This window comes from Engystomops pustulosus, chromosome 4 (genome assembly GCF_040894005.1).
Source record: "Engystomops pustulosus chromosome 4, aEngPut4.maternal, whole genome shotgun sequence".
NCBI lineage: Eukaryota > Metazoa > Chordata > Amphibia > Anura > Leptodactylidae > Engystomops > Engystomops pustulosus.
Window position 1 is genome coordinate 110,330,584 of NC_092414.1, and position 23,284 is coordinate 110,353,867.

Below are 23,284 nucleotides of genomic sequence, written 5' to 3' on the forward strand. Positions count from 1 at the left end.
GAGGGCGGGGACGTGGGCGTCCAACTACTGCAGGGGTCAGAGGCCGTGGTCCTGGGCGAGGTGAGACACCACCTGCTTATGGGGGAGCAGGGGAACGCCGCAGAGCTACACTCCCTAGGTTCATGTCTGAAGTTACTGGGACTCGTGGTAGAGCACTGTTGAGGCCAGAACAGTGCGAACAGGTGATGTCGTGGATTGCCGACAATGCTTCGAGCAATTTGTCCACCAGTCAGTCTTCCACGCAGTCCACCCATGTCACCGAAATCGGCACTCCTCCAGCTCCTGCACCTCAGCCTCCTCCCCCCCAGTCTGCCCCCTCCCAGCAAAATTTGCCATTTGAACCGGCATACTCTGAGGAACTGTTTTCTGGACCCTTCCCACAGTCACAAACCACTTGTCCGGTTGCTGATGAGCAATTTTCCGATGCCCAGGTTTTCCACCAGTCGCAGTCTGTGGGTGATGATGACCTTGTTGACGTACTGGAAGAAGTGTGTAAAGAGGTGTCCGACGATGAGGAGACACGGTTGTCAGACAGTGGGGAAGTTGTTGTCAGAGCAGGAAGTCCGAGGGGGGAGCAGACTGAGGGATCGGAGGATGATGAGGTGACAGACCCAAGCTGGGTTGAGAGGCCGGGTGAACACAGTGCTTCTGAGACGGAGGAGAGTCCTCGACCAGAACAGGTTGGAAGAGGCAGTGGTGGGGCCAGACGGAGAGGCAGGGCCAGAGCTGGTGCATCAGCGCCAAATGTGTCAACTAGTGAAGCTCCCGTGGCGAGGGCTCCTGCGGCGAGGGCTAGATTTTCAGAAGTCTGGAGGTTCTTTAAGGAAACACCGGATGACCGACGGACTGTGGTGTGCCACATTTGCCAAACCAGGATCAGCAGGGGTTCCACCACTACTAGCTTAACTACCACCAGTATGCGCAGGCATATGAATGCTAAACACCCCACTCAGTGGCAACAAGCGCGTTCACCTCCGGCCGTGCACACCACTGCTCCTTCCCCTGTGTCAGCTGATAGTCAGCCCCCTGCCCAGGACCCTGCCACAAAAACCCCATCGTCGCCTCCACAATCCTCCACAGCATCCACCAGCGTTCAGCTCTCCATACCCCAGACGCTGGAGCGGAAACGCAAATATAGTGCAACCCACCCGCACGCCCAAGCCCTTAATGTGCACATCTCCAGATTGCTAAGCCTGGAGATGCTGCCCTATAGGCTAGTAGAGACCGAGGCCTTTCGCAGCCTCATGGCGGCGGCCGCCCCTCGGTATTCGGTCCCCAGCCGCCACTACTTTTCCCGATGTGCCGTCCCAGCCCTGACCCAGCACGTGTCAGACAACATAATCCGTGCCCTGACCAACGCCGTTTCTGACAAGGTCCACCTGACCACGGACACGTGGACGAGTGCTGCCGGGCAGGGCCACTATATATCGCTGACGGCACATTGGGTTAACTTGGTGGAGGCTGGGACCGAGTCTGACCCTGCGGCTGGTCATATACTGCCGACGCCGAGGATTGCGGGGCCTACCTCGGTCCAGGTGTTTCAGGCCTACTATGCCTCCTCCTCCTCCCACCCCTCCTCCACCTCCTCCTCCGAACGACCATCCGTGGGCATGGCGCCATCAGTCGGTAGCTCTAGGCACAGCAGCAGTGCCGTCGCTAAGCGACAGCAGGCGGTGCTGAAACTGCTGAGCCTAGGCGATAAAAGGCACACCGCCCAAGAACTATTACAGGGCATCACGGCGCAGACTGATCTGTGGCTGGCACCGCTGAACCTGAAGCCAGGCATGGTTGTGTGTGACAACGGCCGTAACCTGGTGGCGGCTCTGCAACTCGGCAGACTGACACATGTGCCATGCCTGGCCCATGTGTTAAATCTGATAGTTCAGCGTTTCCTCAAGACATACCCCAATCTGTCTGATTTGCTCACGAAGGTGCGCCGCATCTGTGCGCATTTCAGGAAGTCCAGCACAGATGCTGCCACTCTCAGGGCAGTGCAGCGCCGCCTCCAACTGCCCGCTCACCGACTGTTGTGCGACGTGCCCACGAGGTGGAATTCAACACTGACCATGTTATCCAGAGTTTACCAGCAGCGCCGAGCGATTGTAGACTGCCAGATGTCAACTTCCACCAGAACTGGTAGTCAGGTCAGTCAGCTTCCTCAAGTCTACAATGAGGAGTGGACGTGGATGTCTGATATCTGTCAGGTGCTGAGTAACTTTGAGGAGTCAACACAGATGGTCAGTGGCGATGCCGCCATCATCAGCCTCACCATCCCGCTGCTTGGCCTGTTGAAAAACTCTCTGGTCAGCATGAAGTCGGAAGCTTTGCGCTCCTCACAAGAGACGGGGGAAGAAGATTCCCTTGTTGATAGCCAAAGCACCCTTAGGTCTGTTTCTCAGCGCATATCGGAGGAGGTGGAGGAGGATGAGGAGGAAGAGGAGGAGAATGTTGGCGAGACACAAGAGGGGACCATTGTTGAGTCCTTCACTGTTGAGCGTGTATGGGCAGAAGAAGAGGAGTTGGAGGAGTTGGAGGAGGAGGAAATGGACAGTCAGGCCAGTGAGGGGAGTGAATTCTTACGCGTTGGTACTCTGGCGCATATGGCAGATTTCATGCTAGGCTGCCTATCCCGTGACCCTCGCGTTCAAAGAATTTATTCCAGCACCGATTACTGGGTGTTCACTCTCCTGGACCCACGGTACAAGCAAAATCTTTCCACTCTCATCCCTGGAGAGGAAAGGAGTGTGAGAATGCATGAATACCAGCAGGCCCTGGTGCACAAGCTGAAACAGTATTTCCCTTCTGACAGCGCTAGCGGCAGAGTGCGTAGTTCTGCGGGACAAGTAGCGAGGGAGAGTAGGCGAGCAGGCAGCTTGTCCAGCACTGGCAAGGGTACGCTTTACAAGGCTTTTGCCAGCTTTATGTCACCCCAGCAAGACACTGTCACCTGTCCCCAGTCTCGGCAGAGTAGGGCTGATCTTTACAGAAAGATGGTGAGGGAGTACGTAGCTGACCATACCATCGTCCTAAATGATCACACAGCTCCCTACAACTACTGGGTTTCAAAGCTGGACATGTGGCACGAACTGGCGCTGTACGCCTTGGAGGTTCTTGCCTGCCCTGCCGCTAGCGTCTTGTCCGAGCGGGTTTTCAGTGCAGCTGGTGGCATCATCACCGATAAGCGTACACGCCTGTCGACTGACAGCGCTGACAGGCTGACGCTTATCAAGATGAATAAAGCCTGGATTTCTCCTAATTTCCAATCTCCACCAGGTGAAGGAAGCTCAACCTGAATAATTTATCCACTCCTCCTCCTCCTCATTTTCCTCCTTCTCCTCCTCTTTGTACAGTAAAGCAGAGGAAACTGGCTATTTTTTGACAGGGCCCACTGGCTCTAGCTATAGTACTTTATGCATTTAATTTTTATGGAGGGCCACCGACCCGGTCCTCTGTTTTAAACAATTTTTGGGAGTGCCACATACAGGCACTCAATCTATTCCATTTTTCTGGAGGGCCACCTACCTCCTCCTCTGGTTTGAAAACTTTTTTGGACTGCCACATACAGGCACTCAATCTATTCCATTTTTATGGAGGGCCACCTACCTCCTCCTCTGGTTTGAAAACTTTTTTGGACTGCCACATACAGGCACTCAATCTATTCCATTTTTATGGAGGGCCACCTACCTCCTCCTCTGGTTTGAAAACTTTTTTGGACTGCCACATACAGGCACTCAATCTATTCCATTTTTATGGAGGGCCACCTACCTGCTCTTCTGGTTTGAAAACTTTTTTGGACTGCCACATACAGGCACTATCCAAATTGAATTGTCTCCATAGCAGCCTCCACACGTTGTCTCCATTGCTACCTCCAAAAGTCGTCCATATAGCTGCCTCCATACATTGTCCCTTTATCAAACGAGGTGTGTCAGGCCGAAATTTGGGTTGTTTTCATGGATTCCACATCAAAGTTGTTAACTTTGTCGCCACCCTGCTGTGTTATCCACAAAATACACTGGCAAACTTTTACCATTTACGGATATTATTTCAGCGCTTCTTGCGCATCTGTTTACATTTCCCTCACCCGCCATATCCTAAACTTATAAGAACGCTACTACACTTGATCTTATACAAAAGGTTCTTAGAAGTGCTGTTTGGGGAGTAGCCTAGAGACAGGGGCTTGGATTGGCGAAAGCTCGCCTGGCAGCGGAGCGCCAGCTCCATGCCAAGATCCAACTAACATAGTTTTAACTGCAGCACCTTTAATCTACTACTAGTTCACTGCCTCCATACATGGTCCCCTTATCAAACGAGCTGTGTCAGGCAGAATTTTGGATTGTTTTCATGGCTTCCATGTTAACTTTGTCGCCACCCTGCTGTGTAATCCTCAAAATATACTGGCAAACTTTTACCATTTACGGATATTATTTCAGCGCTTCTTGCGCATCTGTTTACATTCCCCTCACCCGCCATATTCCCAACTTATAAGAACGCTACTACACTTAACTTGGTGCAGGCTGGGACCGAGTCTGACCCTGGGGCTGGTCATATACTGCCGACGCAGAGGATTGCGGGGCCTACCTCGGTCCAGGTGTTTCAGGCCTACTATGCCTCCTCCTCCTCCCACCCCTCCTCCACCTCCTCCTCCTCCGAATTACCATCCGTGGGCATGGCGCCATCAGTCGGTAGCTCTAGGCACAGCAGCAATGCCGTCGCTAAGCGACAGCAGGCGGTGCTCAAACTGCTGAGCCTAGGTGATAAAAGGCACACCGCCCAAGAGCTATTACAGGGCATTCCACATCAAACTTGTTAACTTTGTCGCCACCGTGCTGTGTAAGCCACAAAATATACTGGCAAACTTTTTTCATTTACGGATATTATTTCAGCGCTTCTTGCGCATCTGTTTACATTCCCCTCACCCGCCATATCCCAAACTTATAAGAACGCTACTACACTTGATCTTATACAAAAGGTTCTTAGAAGTGCTGTTTGGGGAGTAGCCTAGAGACAGGGGCTTGGATTGGCGAAAGCTCGCCTGGCAGCGGAGCGCCAGCTCCATGCCAAGATCCAACTAACATAGTTTTAACTGCAGCACCTTTAATCTACTACTAGTTCACTGCCTCCATACATGGTCCCCTTATCAAACGAGCTGTGTCAGGCAGAATTTTGGGTTGTTTTCATGGCTTCCACATCAAACTTGTTAACTTTGTCGCCACCCTGCTGTGTAATCCACAAAATATACTGGCAAACTTTTATCATGTACCAATATTATTTGAGCGCTTCTTGCTCACCTCCTTTGGTTCCTCTCTGCCACCCATTGGTTTGAAGCCTGAGTCCATTTAGGGTATGTTGCCATGACACACTCTAGCCTGCCGCTGCTGCCGCTGCCGCTGCCTCTGCATGCCGTCCCCTATAGTGTCAGGGTCAATTATTGGATGTTTTAGATGCTATCTAGCCTCATTCGGTCACTCTGTCATGGCCATGCTGTTGCCCATAATTTTGGCATAATGGTGCGATTAAGCAGCCTCAGAGGCATCCATGCATGCTGTCCCTGCTGTTTCCTGTCCATTTCCGTGGTGTTTCCATCCTTTTCTGAGGTTCCCAGGTGTTTGGCCAAGCTTCCCTGTGCAGAGCCTTGGTCCCCTTGAAAAATGCTCGAGTCTCCCATTGACTTCAATGGGGCTCGTTACTCGAAACGAGCACTCGAGCATCGGGAAAAGTTCGTCTCGAATAACGAGTACCCGAGCATTTTAGTGCTCGCTCATCTCTAGTCGCCACGTTTATGAAAATACTTCATTTATATATTTTTTTTTATTTTTTCCCATTTTTACTGAATAAAAAGTAATTTGGCAAAATTGTTGTTAATTTTAGCATCACCGTCTTTCATATGCATAACTTTTTTATTTTTCACCTAACAAATCTGTTTAAGGGCTTATTTTTTGCAAGAATGATAGCTCTTTTTAGTGGTCTTATTTTAGATTGCGTAACTTTTTAAAATCACTTTTTTAGAGCATTTTTAAAGGGCATTAATAAAAAATCATCTTTATCAGAGAGAGTTTTTTTAGGTTGTTTTTTACGGGGTTCACTTTGCGGATCTAATAACGATTCTGTTTTATTATACAGATTGTTACGGACGCAGGGATACCAAATATGTGGGGGTTTTGTGTATTTTATTCAATTGTACTGAATAAAAACTAATTTGGAGAAAATCTTATTCATTTTAGCATCACCATCTTTTTATATGCATAACTTTTTTTATTTTTTGGCAGATAAATCTTGTTAGGGGCTTATTTTTTGCGAGAACAGTTGTTCTTTTTAGTGGGCTTATTTTGGAGTGCATAACATTTTTTAAATCACTTTTTAGAGCATTTTTTATAGGGTATTAATTAAAAATTATCTTTTTTCGGAATGTTTTTTGCGTTTTTTTCCTCCGGCGTTTACCGTGCGGGTCCAGTAACAATTCTGTTTTATTATGCAGATTGTTACGGACGCGGCAATACCAAATATGCAGTTTTTTTTTGTGTTTTTATGTTTTTTATACTTTATTAAGTTTTTTTATGGGAAAGTGACATTTTAGGGGCTTATATTTTTATGTATTTATTTTTTATTTATTCTAATGTGTTAACTTTAGTGTTTTTGGCTTTTTTTTAATTATACATACTTGAACTTAAACCAGTGATGCTCTGATCACTGGTTTAAGTTCAATACACTGCTCTACAATACTATTTTATTGTAGAGCAGTGTAAACTGTCTGAGCAAGCTTGCGCATGCTCAGACAGTTTACAGCCAGACCCGGAAGGGGTCTGGCTGCCATGGAGACTGGGCAGCTCCGGGGCACATGCCAGTCCTCGGAGCTGCCCAGAAGTGGATCGGATCCCCCGGTAAGCGGCACGGGGGATCCGATCCACAGCTCAAACACACTAACACACTGTAAGGGGTTAACACCCGCGATCGGAGCCGGCTCCGATCACGGGTGTTAGCGCAGGCTGTCAGCTGTACTAGACAGCTGACAGCCGCTGCTTCTGGTACCGGCTCCGTTCGTGAGCCGGTGCCAGAAGCAGGACGTTATAGAACGTCCCCGTGCGCTAAGCATCTAGCCCCGGGGACGTACTATAACGTCCTGGTGCGCCTAGGGGTTAAGTATTTATTTATTTATTCATAGATTATTTGTTTTAGTTAGAAAAAACCTCCGCTTTTTTACGGTACCGGACTGAATCTTGACCTCCGGTCGATCACGTGACTATGATCATGTCATTTCCAGAGTTCCGGTACTAGGGAAATGTATTTAAAGTTCTGTAACTATCTGTCATGTTATGCCTGACGAAGGCTCCGGTCCGGAGCAGAAACGCGTCGCAATAACCTTTTATTAATAAAGAAACCTCTCTGGTCAACACACTGGGGCAGATTTATCAAGTGTCTGAAAGTCAGAATATTTCCAGTTGCCCATGGCAACCAATCACAGCTCAGCTTTCATTTTACCAGTGTTCATGAATATTTTAAAGGGGAGCTTTAAGACAGCTTGATAAATCTGCCCCAATGTGTTGTGTGAACTATTACAACGAAAGCGCCGGTCCTCAACATTTATATCCCTCGGGACCCATCCAGTTTTACTATATTTAAGGTGTTAACAATAAATGTTGCTATCTACTGAACACAAGTGTTTTGTCCAAAACACATATTCTTGGAAGAATTTAATCCTATTCATTTCCAATGTGTTTCAAAATGCAATCCATGCACATCATGTAAATACAGCCTTATTGCTTCAATAGGAATTCACAGGGTAAGTTTTTTTGCTAATCTGAGGTCCTTGGTTCAATGATTATCAGCAGTTGTGACCACCTTTATAAAATCAGAGGTTTTGAACATTTTGATGTATGTTGACACAATACCAAGGAGGGAAAACACCAGCAGTGATCCCCAAACATCCTAGACAGCTAACAATCTTCCAGTAGTGGATATCACATAACATTCATCACTCTACGAAATGATGTAAGGAAGAGTGGAGCAAAATGACTCTAAAATATGACACACAAATAAATAATGCAAAAACAATACTTCTCCAAGTTATCGCTGGTAAAGACAGTGGGGCACATTTACCTACCCGTCCCGTCGCGATCCCCAGGGTGCGTTGTTCGACGAGGATTTGGAGCTGCCGCGATTCACTAAGATCGTGCGTCCAATTTCCTGCATGTGTCGCTTCCCCGCTCGGGTCTGCCGGAGTTCACCTTCTTCTTCCTGGTGCATGTGAGTGCATGTCTTGCAACACAATTTAAAATGTTAAATCCCGCACGTTGTCTGAATCCCCCCCCCCACTTGTGTCGCGTGAAAGTCGGCATCCGATCGCGTGCACCAAAAACCCCAGTTAAATGCGGCGCAAAACGGAGAAAGTTGATGAAAATGGGTCCGTGGACCCTTAGTAAATATGCCCCAGTGTTTCTTCAAGTTTCAATTCATGGGGTGTACTTAGTTTTGCACACATGGGGGCACATTTACTTTCCTGTCCAGAGGAGTTAACCGAAAGTGCATTATCCAACAATAATTGTTGTACGCCCGATATCCCGCGTATTCACCTTCTTCTTCCTGATGCATATAAGTACTTAATCTTGCGGCACAATTTGAAAGTTAAATCTCAGGCTCAGACCGAATCAGTCGGATTATCCGATGGCCCACCCCTTGATTTTTGTTACATGAAAGCCATCGCAGCTGGCTTTTATGAAAGCAATTGTGTGTGACACAATCCCTTGTTAAATACCTGTCACAGCTGTGCAAAACCCGAAAACGTTGGAAAATCTGACAAAAGTGCAGCCGTGGACCCATAGTAAATAAGCCCCATGGCTTTTCCGTGATGGAATAGTATTTTTAAATAAATAATGACATAGTGAATTCTATTGTGTGGTTGTGTGATAGTGTTGTTTATATGAGATTATATTTGCCTAATTTTAACACCTACAAAGGCATTAATGTCCTGAAAAACAATATTTTTTTATGTTTTGCAGATCATTGAGGTGGTTGTTGGGATTTCCGCTGTGTTTGGAGGTGTTATTGCATTACATATTGAAGCCTTAATGTATAGTCCTTATTTATATGTTTCAATTTTTTGGGTATTAGCAGCTGTGAGTATAATCATTTTACTACTTTATTATATTGTCAAGTGTCTTATATATGTGTATCCGTGTGTTTAGTAAAATATTGTGTTTAGTACTTTGAAATGTCTATCCAGCATAAATAGAATATACTGTAGTTGCCAAAGTCCTTATTGGCTACATACTGTAAAATTATTATTCTCCTTATTCTCATTATTGTTCTCCTATCATATTGGTGCTTTAAACAGATTGTCCACTTTTAGCAAATTATTGATATTGTTTGTTTGATTAAAAGTTATACAATTTCCCCACATACTTCCTGTATCCAATTCCTCACAGTTGCCAGATCTCTGCTTGCTTTCATTCTATAGAAAGCTTCTATGTTTACTCCCAGTGTATAGAAATATGTCCATGGTCATGTGATGTCACACAGGGGCATGGCTCATTAGTACCACAGAGAGTAATCAGAGCTGTTATAACTAGCTGTGCACCTGTGTGACATCACATGACCATGGGCAGGTTTCTATCTACTGGAAGTAAACATAGAAGCTTCCTATAGAATGACAGCAAGCAGATATCTAGAAAACTGTGAAGAATTGTCTAACTTTTCGTTAAACCAATAATATCAGTTATTTGCTGAAAGTGGACAACCCTTTTGAATACCACCTACGTGTTTATGTCCTGTTGTCCAAAACTCTGCCTTTATTTTGATGTTGGCATGGATATTTTGGGGTCTATACAGTTATGGATCTTCGAAAATGTGGAACCTGTACACAAAGGTGTCCTTTATCAGTCCGCTAACCTGACGTGAACTTGTGATCACTTGTAGATGAGTTGAAGAAAACCTGTCACCAGTGATCCCCCTCAAACCACACACAGTTCCTTTTAGATGTCTTTATACATGTTCCAATGATGCCTCTATCCATGGGATTAACCCTTTCGCGTTATAGGTCAGAGCAATTTTTACAATTTTTAGGTATACAAATAAATACTAAATTACAGACAACCAGGCAATTGCATTTGTCTTGATTAACAGTTGACAGCCTGTACCACCATCCTGCATCTTTGTGACAAACAAAAAATGCTATGAAAACATACATTTTTAAATCACAATCAAAACGGTGGTTTATGCACAAATAGGGATGTGAAAATAATAACACAAAGTGAGCAGATTTATGTATATACCATCAACATGAATTTACACTCCCAAGAATTCTAAAACAAAAACCATGCAACATTTGGTTGCAATCCACAAATGTGTTTGAAACCCCATAACAACCAGGCCCTTTTTGTTTTTGAACTTCCATTTTTCACTTTGTTACATTTTTATCAGTACATTTCTTCTCCCTTTTCATGGAGCCAGGGCCACTCATGCTGTTAGTCTAATGCTTCAACATAGGGTCTGACTCCATCATGTCAACACATATAACTACTAGTCCCATGCCTGTGCAGCGCTGCGTAATCTGTGTGCGCTATATAAATAAAGAATTATTATTATTATTATTATTATGTGTTCTGTGAATAGCAGAGATCTAAGGAGCCTGAGGGGCAGTGGGGTTGTTTCCAGAGTCCCTCAGTGATGTATTTTCATTGGTTGTTACTGCAACATCCCCCACCGGGGCCTAGCCTTTTCTTGGGGCCTGGAGGCAGCCGGGGCCCAAAATATCGGAGTGGCTGGTGGTTGCGGCCTAGGCACACTGATGTCACAGTGCTTGGTATGGGGACCAGAGGGCTGTCCTACAGCCTGGCAGGTCTCCAGGAGGTGGTGTGTGCTATAAATATGGCACTGTACTGCTTCTCTCTCTGGCAACCCCTGAGTCTCTGTAAGATATGTCCCAGGATGATGGATGGGGAGCCAGTGGTGGTAACAGCTGTATCCAGGGATCAGTCAGAGGCAACGTTGTGCAAAATAGCTCACAGTTCTTTATTGAATAACAGCAGGCAATGGGCCTAAACTGTCTCACAGCAGAACTGGTACTAGAGTGGTCATGGGGAGGATCCTCAGGAATAGTGCACCAGCCTGGTAGTAGATGCAGGCTTGGATGGAGCTGTATCCAGTTGCTGAAGCTGCAGCTATGAGTCTCCTGACTCTGGTCCTGGCATTAGCTAAGTGTCAGTACTGATAATGTACTGACACTGTCTCTATCTTCACTCTGTCTGACTGGACTGACCATGAGGTCTGGACCTTAAGAGGATGTGCTCTCTAGAGAGAGCTGGGTTCCAAGGGGCCAAGCTCCTCCCTTCCAAGGGGTTTTATATCCTGGTCAGGTGGTGGTTTCCTCTTCAATCACACTCCAGTGTACATGATGAAAAACAATTGGCTAACAACTCACACCCAATTTAACCATTGCCTATCCAGGAAGGATTTACAGCTGCTAATTACCTCAGACTTACTGCACTACCCCTTAGGCGAGTTGCACAAGCTTACCTGCTGGCAGGGTCGGACTCGGGGACTAAGGGCCCACCAGTGAAATAGATTTTTGGGGCCCACCTACTGCTACATGCGAATATTAAATGTACCATATATAATCGAGTATAAGACGGGTTTTTGAGCACCAAAGATGTGCTGAAAGAATCTAACTCGGTTTATAGTTGAGTCTATAAAAAACTTAAATTTGTACTTGCCTTCGGACACCCCCCCCCCACACCACCGGCAGGTCCTCTTTTTTCAATCAATGCTTCCTGTTTCCGCACTTTCCCTCAAACTTGTCATGATGTCAGCTGTTTTATGACATTATAGTGTGTGCATCCCTATCGCCACACACTATTGATGTCAGCGAGCAGCTGACATCATGACGAAAGCGATGGCACTGCGCCGATCAAAGGAAAGAAGAGGACCTACCAGGAAGCATTGGAAGGTGAGTACACATTTTATTTTTTTTCTTATAGGCTAGGCATTAATAGGGGAGGGGCTACAGTCTGTATAATGGGGGCAGGGGCTACGGGCTGTATACTGAGGGGGGATTGGCTGCAGGCTAAATACTGAGGGGCAGGGGCTTAAGTCTATATACTGGGGGGAAGGGGCTAAAGGCTATATACTGTGCAGGTAGAGAAAGCAGGCTATATACTGGGGTTGGGCAGTGGCTTCTGGCTATATACTTGGGGCAGTGGCTTCTACCTATATACTGGGGACAAGGGCTGCTGGCTATATACTGGTGGCAGGGGTACAGGCTATATATTTGGGGCAGGGTCTGCTGGCTATATACTGAGGGCAGGGGCCGCTGGCTATATACTAGGCGGCAGGGACTGCTGGCTATATACTAGGCGGCAGGGACTGCTGGCTTTATACTGAGGGCAGGGGCTACAGGCTATATACTGGGGGGGCAGGGGCTGCAGGCTATATTCTGGGGGCAGGAGGTGCTGGAAATATACTGGCGGCATGTACTGGATGGCTATATACTGGGGGGTAAGGGCTTCTGGCTATATACTCGGGGCATGGGCTGGCAGGCTATATACTAGGATTATAGGTTTTCCCAGTAGTTTGTGTTAAAATTAGGTTATACTCATGTTGGCTTATACTCAAGTATATACAGTACATTTTTAGACCACATTGAAAAATTGTGGGTCCCCTCTCATCTCCCCCTCTTATTGTGGCCCTTCTCTTCTCCCCTCTCTAATTATGTGGGCCCCCCTCATCTTCTTTGCCGCCTCTCATCTCCCTTCTTTTATAATAATAATAATAATCTTTATTTATATAGCACCATCAAATTCCGTAGCGCTTTACAAATCATAGGGGACATATACAACTATATTACATTACAAAGAACAAACAGTCATATGGAACAATTTTAATGTCGCCCCTTGTATTCCTCCTCACCTCCCCCTCTTTTTCGAACCCACGCTCATCTCCCCCAATCTTGTTGCCCCCCCCCCTCTTCTTCTGTTCCCCTTCTCATTTGTGGTTTTCTCATATTCCTCTCATTTTGTAGCCCCTTTGTATCTGTCACTCTTATTATGGGCCCCCAGGTATCTCCCGCTATTATTGTGGGGCACCCTGATCTTCTGTACCCCCTTTAACCCCTCTCACTTATCGCTCCTCTCTCCTATTAATGTTATTCCCTTGTATCTGCCCCTCTTATTGTGTGGCCCCTGGCATCTCCCTCTCTTATATCCCCCTCTTTTTCTCATTGTGGCCCTCTCCAATCTTGTTGGCCCCCCATTTTATGGGTCCCCTTCTCATTTTTCCCCCTTTTTTGTGGCCCCTCATCTCCCTCTTTTTAATGTGGACCCCTCTTATCTCCCCATAATTTTGTGGGCCCCCCTCATCTCCCCCACTCTTAGTGTGGCCCCCTCTCCTCTTTTAAACATAATTAAAAAAACAAACACCACATACCTCACCTTTCCACAATCCTCAGTAGCTCCTCTTTTTGTGCTGCTGTGTACAACAATCCGGCAGGCGATGATGTCTTCATATCGCGCCTGCCGATCTGCTGTACACAGCAGCAGAGAGGCACAATGATGAAGTGGAGAGCTCAGAGCTCTCTGCATCATGATTGCTTGCTACTCCATCGGGCACAGGGTTTAAGTGCCAACAGGAAAAGGGTTGGAGTCAACTTGACGAGGGGCGGAGTCAACACAACAAGAGGGCGGAGTCAGCGGGTGCCAGGCCCACCAGTGCTTTCATCGCCACCCCAGTGGGTCAGTCCGACCCTGCCTGCTGTGGAGAGACAGATAGAGGGCCCTATTCGCAACTACCCCCTTGCCTATACATTGGCAGGGGTGTTGCATTACAATGAGCAGAACAGGTCTCCTCTTCCTCTGCATTTCCTTCTATTGCAAGATTACACAGGCAGAGGTAAGAGGGAGAGAGCTTGGGAAGAGGGAGACATGTTCTGCTCATTAAAACAACTAGTGAAAATACATCACTGAGGGGCTCTGGAAACACCCCCCAGAACCCCTCAGGCTCATTAGCATAAAGTCTATTTTAGTAGGAAGGAGGCAATGGATAACAACTATAAGAAGATTACACAGCCATGGTGCCTGGATCTATGAGTATCTTTCATACTTGGATGACTTGAACAAATCCACTAATCACCTAAATGGTTGAGCAATAGCAATAAATCTTTCTGTAAAAATGTGCAATATGCTGCATTTTGATTTAATTTAAATACTTTCAGTCTCTTCATTTTAGATGTTCAGTGTATGTAAGGTAGTAATTTTCTTTATTGATTATCCCCTGTCGCTGTCTTTTTTATTTTGCTTTAGGAATTTTAATATCTACCGTATATACTCGAGTATAAGCCGACCCGAGTATAAGCCGAGACCCCTAATTTCAACACAAAAAACTGGGAAAACCTATTGACTCGAGTATAAGCCGAGGGTGGGAAATGCATTGGTTACAGCCTCCCAGTATATAGTCTGCCAGCCCCTGTAGCATACAGCCTGCCCAACCCCTGTAGCATGCAGCCTGCCCAGCCCCTGTAGTAGGAAAAAAATAACACTGTACTCATAGGTCCTCTTCTGTCTCAGACTGTCTCCTATAGGTGACGTCAGAAAGGTGAGTTTTGTCTTTGTTTTTAGTTGACTCGAGTATAAGCCGAGTTAGGGTTTTTGAGCACAAATTTTGTGCTGAAAAACTAGGCTTATACTCGAGTATATAAGGTATATAGTATCTCCATAAACATGTGAAAATGTGTCTCTTGGCAGTCTGATATATAGGTTTCTCTGACAGAAAATGAAAATATTTGAGACTGTCTTACAAGCCCACACCACCATACTTTTTGAGTAGTTGTGATTCATTACTGTAATATATCATATTTTAAAAAATATGGAATGCTTTACGAATTTGCTTGTCATCCCTGCGGAGGGGCCAGTAATATATCATATTTAAAGTTTTTAAAATTGTTTATTTAAACAAATAGACAATAAGAATCTGACATCTATGTGAACTGCTTTAGTTGACATGCAAAAGGTAGTTTGGTTTTACTATTGAAATCCATACTTCCCAAAGATCAATTACCTGGGGTTTGTTGAGTCTTAGATCTAGAGGGGGAATAAGCAGGATCTCTACCTTTTGTCCAATTATGGCAGAAAACTGTGAGCGTTATACTTTTTACACAGTGGACCTCTTGTGAAATATCTTGTGTAGTAGCTGGTTTCAATCCTAATGTCTGGAGCATCTTTTCTCCATAACTTTATGGCCCACATTTATCTAACTGGCTGTGCCAGTCTTCATCAGCAGTTTGCACATTAATACATGTGCAAACTGCTTGCACATATGATTATTATGATGATGTGATGAATGCTATGATGTGTCTGTGCAAGTGTTGTGTCATGGCGGCACTGTGTCCGCGGCAACATAAAACTCTCCACCTAAAGGGGCGTTCTAGTGTCGAAAGTTCGACAAAAAATACTGGTGCGTTCAGTTTAAGCAGGATTGGCACATGCAGGGTGCGCCAGAATATTGAAGATCATATGCCAGTCTTCAATAATCTAGAGTACCCTGCACATTATTGAAGCAAAATGCACATGGCGATAAATGACGGGACAGGAACACCCTGCAGCATCCCAATCCGCCAATGGCCATACCACACTTTGCACCCCTCCGTGTCCACTTGACGTGGAGTAGGTGTAAAGAGGGAAGTTATTACTTGTAAGCCAAAGAAAAACACTATTGGGTCTATTTCCTGAGCAGTGTCACAGAGCTTATCAATATCTACTCTGTTCAAAACATTTACCTGACAATGTGTTCTATTTCAGTGTTTTCCTACCGCTATTGCCAGTCATGTGGCTGCAGAATATCCAAGTAAATGTTTGGTAAGAGTTTATAAGTATACATTTATCAATTATCCTTATTATTGCTGGACCTCAATATTGTGAGTAATCAGTGGCAACATTTTTTAATAATGCTGAAAAGTTACCTTATTTATCTTAAAATTTTACTCCAGATGTAATCTGTCACCTACTTTTCCCTACTCGGCTACCTGCCTCCTCACGTTGGGTATGAAATATCCTTTCTAGACCTTCTTTTATGTGAAATCATGCATGAATACTTTAAGATTATATCAGGCATGTTCGGAAGTACTATAGAACATCTTTAGGTGCATCTTAAGTGAAACTCCACCTGCAGCTTCTAAAATTGACTGATCTCAGGCAAAATATAACTCTTGTCATCTAATTTTCACATGACTTTAGAGGATTTTTTTTTATAGGTAACAGGTGAGATTTCATACGAAAGAGGGCATTCTATAAAGGAATACATAAGTTGGCTAGTAGTTAAACAGGCTAAACTCTGGTGACAGAGTTCCTCTATATGAAGACAGAGAGAGAGAGAGAGCAATTGATAGATATAAACCAGAGACTGGTGCAATCATAGTAATGAAAATGTATGGTGGTGGCACTACTTGTGTTGTGTGCACTGTAAGTTATTCTGCTCTCACTAATTTCTCGGTCAGCTGCTAAGGAAAGAGGCATGACATGGGCAGTGATGGCCCCTAGCCTTCAGCACATAACACTGTCCTTTCCCTATGCTGCTGTCTACATGGTGCCTTTTGCATCCTATCCATTATTATAATACTTAGCATTCTGTTGTTAATGATCTGTCTACTGGTATAAGTGAGATCTTAGTATTTAATTGCATCCTTTTCTGACATGTAAGGAATCATAAATGATGCAGGCTTACACCTGTTTATCCAGCTGTACTTCCCTTTCTGAGGGGGGTTTCCCAGTGAAATTTATGGTAAATCAGTAGTTTGTGCCATAAATGTCTGATGGTCAATATTATAATAGTAGCTATGCAAACATACATTGTAAATCACAGTAGTCAAGCTCCAATCAAGCATTCTACAGTGAAGTCAACCATTCTACCATGTGAAAATATCTAACAGCCCTATTGGATCTCCCAAAATCAGCATAAACATCAGTTTCAACAAAGTGGATCACTCTTTTACCCCAAAGATCTGCTTTTAAATTAGTTTATTCTAATTCTTTGTGTTTCCAATAGGTGGAAGTTCTGATTGCTACTAGCAGTGTTACGTCTCCAGTATTATTTACTACATCAGCCTATCTATCTGTCAATATTGGGAGCACAATTGATTTTTTCAAAACCTACCCACCTTCTGTAAATGTAAGTCGATCATTGTTTTCTAATATAAAATACAGGGTAAATAACTCATGAAAAAAGTTATGTTAACCCCTACGTGTCTATGCCATTTTAGACCTTTAGGACCAGGCCTGATTTTTTAAATTTGCCCTGTGTCATTATAGGAGGTTATAACTTTGCGACGCTTTAACATATCCAGGGGATTTTGTGATTGTTTTACCGTCACACAATGTACTTCAAAGTAATAGAAACATTTTGATGATATCTTTTGTGTTTAGTTATGAAAAAATTTAAATTTGGCAAAAATTTCTGAAAATTATTCATTTTCAAAGTTCAAAATTTTCTGCTTTTCAGGCAGATAGTCATAGCACCCAAGTAACTTCATAACTAACATTTCCTGAATGTTGGCTTTACATCGGCATAGGATTTTGTGCATCCTCTCTCTTTTCTAGGTTGTTAGGAGGTTCAGAATTTTGGGTGCAATTTTTCTCATTTTTATGAAAATCGCCAAAACCCTTATTTAGAGGCACATGCTCAGCTTTAACTGACTTTGAGAGGCCTAAACAGCAGTAAAACCCCATGTATCATGCCATTTTAGAAACTACACTCCTCAATGTGTAAAAAACCAACTTTAAGAAGTGTGTTAACCCTTTAGATGCTTCACATGAGTTAAAACAATATGGAGGTGTAATTTACAAGCTGTAATTTTTTTTAGACAATGTATTAATTTTGGCCAAAAATTAAACCGTTACAAAGTATTAAATGACAAAAAACTCCACAAAGTTTGATACCCAATTTCTCCCGAGTAAGAGGATGCCCCATATGTGGTGGTGACTGCTGTATGGGCACACGACCGTGCATAGAAGGGAAGCTGCGCCATTCAGAGCAGATCTGCAATGTCACATTTTACAGGTTATAAAATGTTTATTTTTTTTGTAATTTGGACATATGGGAGATTATTTTTTTTGTGGATGAGATCCACTTTTCAGGGACATCATTTACGGGGGGGCTCAATAGCCAATAATCAGATTTTATTAACTCTTTCTTGGTGGTGGTTAAAAAAATTATTAATTCTTGTTTATGGTTTTTAGCATTTTTTTCGCCGGACGTTCACCATACCATAAAAATAATGTGTTATCTTTATTCTATGGGTCATCACGATTACTGCGATACCCCATTTATATGGCTTTTTTATGGAAATTTGCTTGTTTTGGTATCGCCATGTAACAATGGGCAGAACATTTATATTTTTTTGTTTACAGAGCTGGTTTATAGCTTATTTTTTGCGGGACAAGCTGTACTTATTTTTGGTATCATGTCGGGGTAAATGTTACTTTTTGATTACTTTTTATGCACTTTTTATGAGGTCAGATGTGAAAATGTCATAATTTTTGCAAGTTTTTTTGTGCTTTTTTTTTTTACGCCGTTCACCGTATGGGTTCAGTGACGATTTTATTTTATTGTACGGGTTGTAACGGACGTTGTGATGCCCATTATGTTGTGGTTTTTTGGGTGATTTTCACTTTTTTATGTTTTATTGGATTATTGCATGGGATGGGACTTCAAGGGACTTTTATTCTTTTTTAATAATTTTTTTTAATTGCACTTTTTTTTTACTGTTTTATTTTGTCCCAGGGTGGGACATGAACCAGTGATCATTTGATCACTTGTTCATTGTAATATACTGCAATACTAATGTATTGCAGCATATTACATAGTCAGCCTATGCATTCTGCATAGGCTGACATCAGCACTGTTAGATCGTGCTGTAAGCACGATCCTAACAGGCTTCTAGTGAAGGCAACCCTGGGGTCCTTATCGGGCTTCAGGGTTGCCATGGCAACAATCGGCACCTCCGTGCCTTGCACGGAGGGTGCCGCTCGTCGCGGTGATTCACCATAGACGCGATCGCGATAGTCGCAATCCTGGCTGTTACTGCGGGATCCCGGCTGCCGCATACCGCTGGGATCCCGCGGCGATCGCCCGGGCTCAGGTTCTGAGCCGGGTGATCGCCATGACGTGATACTACGTCAAGTGCGGGAACGACCCGCATCCTATGACGTAGTATCACGTCAAGGTGCAGGAAGGGGTTAAAACCAAGCACACCATTGTTTTTCTTGTGAAATTCTTAATAATTTTGATGTGTTACGTGACCCTCTTCCTGTTGGAAAAAACAAAGTTGGATCCAAAATGGCCGACTCCAAAATAGCTAGCATGATCAACACCAATCTTGAAAAAGTTTCCCCCCTTCCAAATACAAATGTTCCACAAACAAGAAGGTGAAATCTACAACTATTCCCATTTTTTGGTGTATCCATATAAATGACCAACTATGTAATTAAATAAATGTAGAGAGGGTATAAAAATGTAATTAAAATACAGTTGACATGAGTCCTAGTTTGTTATAACGTATCTTCTACTTGTTGAAATTAATGTAGTTTAGTAGATTATTTAATCTCCTTATTTATCAGAGAACCTGTCAGATCGATTTGAGACCTTAAACTACCTACAGATCCGTAAAGACCTGTGGTTTAGAGCTCCAAATCAACTTGTATGAGAGTGTGAGCCTGCACGGTAAAGCCAGGGAGTACTACAGGGAGGAGGAGCTCTGAACATGTAGAAAATCCCTATATGTCGATTCAGTACACTAAACCAATGGACCATAAAGACCTGTGGGTGGTGTAGTGTCACACATTGTCTATACAGGTTCCCTTTGATTCATTTTACTGCTATAGATATGTGTCATCATTGGATGAGTAACTCGTAGACTTATCTCTTTTTAGCATTTTTATGAAGTTTTGCTCTTACTTCTGATGCTGATCCTGCTGATACAGGCCGTGCTCACAAATGTCACTGTCATTCAGTGTGTACAGTACAAATTACAGATGAGTTTGCAGGATTCATTGTGGAATGTTTCGCACTTGGACAAGTGTGAATACAGAAATAAAGAAGTAAGTGTAATGTGAACATCAACTTTTAATAGATTTACATGGAATAATTTTTAAGAATATATCTTTAGAACTGCCACTGTAGATTGAAGGTGAAGGTTATTGCCTCCTTAATGGGGGATTTTGCTGGTAGTTGTATGGCTTGTATAAATAAAAAAAATAATTGTATCTTTTCCCCGTCAGTTTATTGTTACCCCATATCCTTGTTTACATGACAGCTGATAAAAACTAAGCTGCCGTTCCAGGAAACTACAGGTTAAAATAAAAAAGTAATGGCTGTTTTAAGAGCCTCCGGGGCTCAAATCTATATTTAGAATGGGTGTCTCATGGCTCCGGGGCTCAAAATTTTTGAAACCCCTGCAAAAATATTTGGATAGGGTCACACAGCACTCCACTTACTGCAGTCATAAGATGCAGGTCATAAACACCCATTCTCTAGATAGCTGCAGGTCCCAGCAATGGATGTCCTAATGTCAGCATCATAACCCCTTGCCTCTACAGCCAGTTTGGCCATAATAGCCAGGCTTCATTTCAATTCTTACATGTGTCTCTTTATGTAGTTACAACTTTGGAAAACTTTAGCATATTCTGGTGATTTTGAGATTACTGTATATACTGGCGTATAAGACTACTTTTTAACCCCTTAAAATAATGGCTACAGTGGGGGGTCGTCTTATACGCCGGATATACGGGGGTCGCACTGTGTGAGGTGTTTTTTTTCCCCGTCAGCGCGCAGAGAGCCGCTTCCTGGGACCGCCGCGCATGCGCGGCAGTCCGCCTCTCACAGTCATTAGAAGAGGCTTAGTACGCGCTGACGGGGCGGCGCGCTGTATGCTAATGCAGCCGCCCTGTCACAGCGGTCGGCGTCACAGAGCTGGGGGTCACAGGCGGCACTTACAGAGGCATGTCGGATCTTCATTAATATCGCAGCTTACAGTTATGATCACCAGGCACTTGCTCTCTTATTTGTTTTGCAAAGTTTTAAGCAGACTTTTTTTCATTTGGGAGAGGGGTAGTCTTATACAGTGAGTATATACCAAATTCTATATTTTTAGGGCAGAAGTTGGGGGTCGTCTTATACGCCCAGTCGTCTTATACGCCGGCATATACGGTATTTACTTGTGACACCTTACACATTAAATTAGTTAAAACATTTAGATTATATGTTAACGTTTAGTTATGGGGAAAAAAAATTAAATTATGAAATTTTTAAAAATTCTCTGTTTTCAAAGTTCTAAATTCTCTGCTTTTTAGGCAGATAGTCATACCCAAATAACTTTATTACTACCATTTCCTGAATGTCTGCTTTATGTTGGCATGGATTTTTATGCTTCCTTCTATTTTTCTAGGATGTTATGAGGCTTAGAATTTTGGTTGTGATTTTTTACATTTTTATGAAAATCGATAAACCTATATTTATATGGGCCTGTTCAGCTTTTAAGTGACTTTCAGTTGCCTAAATAATAGCAAAGCCCTGTAAATTACCCCATTATAGAAACAACACTCCCCAACATATGAAAACACAGTTTTACGAAGTTTGTTTACCCTTTAGATGTTTCACGGGGGTTAAAACAAAATGAGTTGGTGCCAGCAGCTAGACATCACTGTTCGTCCGTTTGCACCCAGGTTTTGCAAAACAGACGTAGTAGTAGCGTCCATTTGCAGTAAGGGGTTAATTATAGTCTTGCTGCACAGAAGATATTAAAATGTATTTTAAGCAAATTAACAAACTACACATGTTTGGTCATATTTGTGCTTTATATATATATGCCTGTTATGATAAGGAAAACATTTTATTTATATATTTTTGTAACAGTCAGTGGGTGTATTTAATGAAAGTTAGACTTTTATTTTATCTATGTTCTATTTGCAGGTTTCCAACAATTCCCTGAGAGACTTTGACAAGGAAAAGGCATGGAAAGCTGTTATGGTACAGATGAGCCAGTAGACTTCTTTTATCTCCTGATTCTTAAAGGGGTATTCCCATCTGGGCATTTAAATTTAATTTAATTAATTTGCCATATGTAAACATTTCTTCAATTGGATGTTATTAAAAAAATGTCCTATATGAAGATAATTTCTCATAAATGTAGCCATGTTGTCCCTTAGAAACGAGATGGCTTCCCCGGATACGAACACCTCATATTTTGGTAGCCGTGGCCAGACATGCACTATTGAGTCCTACCTGACCACCTGAATTCAGCGATCATTACCACAGGACGCTGTGGGACATGCAGTAACTCCCAGACATTTCATATATAAAAACCTTTTTTTTTCTTTGGTCAATCCCTCCAGCAGCGGTGGCCATATCCGAGGAAGCTATCTCGATTTCTAAGGGACAATATCACTATATTTATGAGAAATTATCTTTAACCAGGTAATTTTTTTCTAATGACATCTAATTGAAGAAATGTTTATATATGGCAGATTAATGAATCTGGATGTGAATGCCCAGACGAGAATACCCCTTTAATTGCCTTGCAGCCAGATTATAGTTCACTATAGATTTTTTTAGAAATGTGCATTATTTTCTCATTGTAATAATGTAGACAGATATCAGCCCAGATGTTCCATCTGCAAAAACCTTTTATTTTTATTTATCTAAAACAATGTCTTTCATGAATATGTATTGCAATAAAAGAATGCAAAAAAAAGAAATAAAAGAATTGCAACGGGTGTATCACACAGCAGCTTTCAATGCTGTTCGGGTTATGTTTGCACAGTGACCTTATGACATTATGGTCATGGTCATACTCAAGTATTTAATTGTCAGGATTTGATGTAAATTTAGGTTTTGTCAATTTTCATAAAAATGTGAAAAATTGCACCCATAATACTAAGTTCCATGACATCCTAGAAAACCCTTGACATCCTAGAAAAATGAGAGGATGCATAAAAATCCATGCCAACTTAAAGCAGACGTCCTGGAAATGTTAGTTATGAAGTTTTTTGGGAGCTATGAATATCTGCCTGGATACGGACCACCGAACACGGACCACAGGATACGGACCACCGGACATGGACCACAGGATACAGACCACCGGACACGGACCACAGGACACGGACCACTGGACACGGACCACAGGATACGGACCACAGCATTCGGACCACCGGACACGGACCACAGGTTACACATAGGAACGGGACCTCGGGATACACACAGGAGGCTTTCACTTCAATGGGAAGACTTGAAGATCCAGGGAGTAGAGCCAGGG

General features: G+C 43.4%; 1 protein-coding gene across 3 annotated transcripts in view; it reads left to right on the forward strand.

The window, feature by feature from the left end:
- The window catches only part of MLC1 (modulator of VRAC current 1), a 71,283-nt gene extending 48,516 nt beyond the window's left edge, over positions 1-22,767 (forward strand). For 2 of the 3 annotated variants that reach the window (XM_072147074.1, XM_072147073.1), the window contains 5 exons: positions 8,994-9,110; positions 15,780-15,836; positions 17,023-17,145; positions 19,905-20,072; positions 21,943-22,763. In XM_072147074.1, coding sequence (XP_072003175.1) covers positions 8,994-9,110; positions 15,780-15,836; positions 17,023-17,145; positions 19,905-20,072; positions 21,943-22,017 — 540 coding nt within the window. In that variant the 3' untranslated portion in view covers positions 22,018-22,763. Of the gene's footprint in view, positions 1-8,993; positions 9,111-15,779; positions 15,837-17,022; positions 17,146-19,904; positions 20,073-21,942 lie in introns of all 3 variants that reach the window. The other variant, XM_072147075.1, reaches the window with a different exon arrangement.
- Positions 22,768-23,284: the final 517 nt, after the last annotated feature.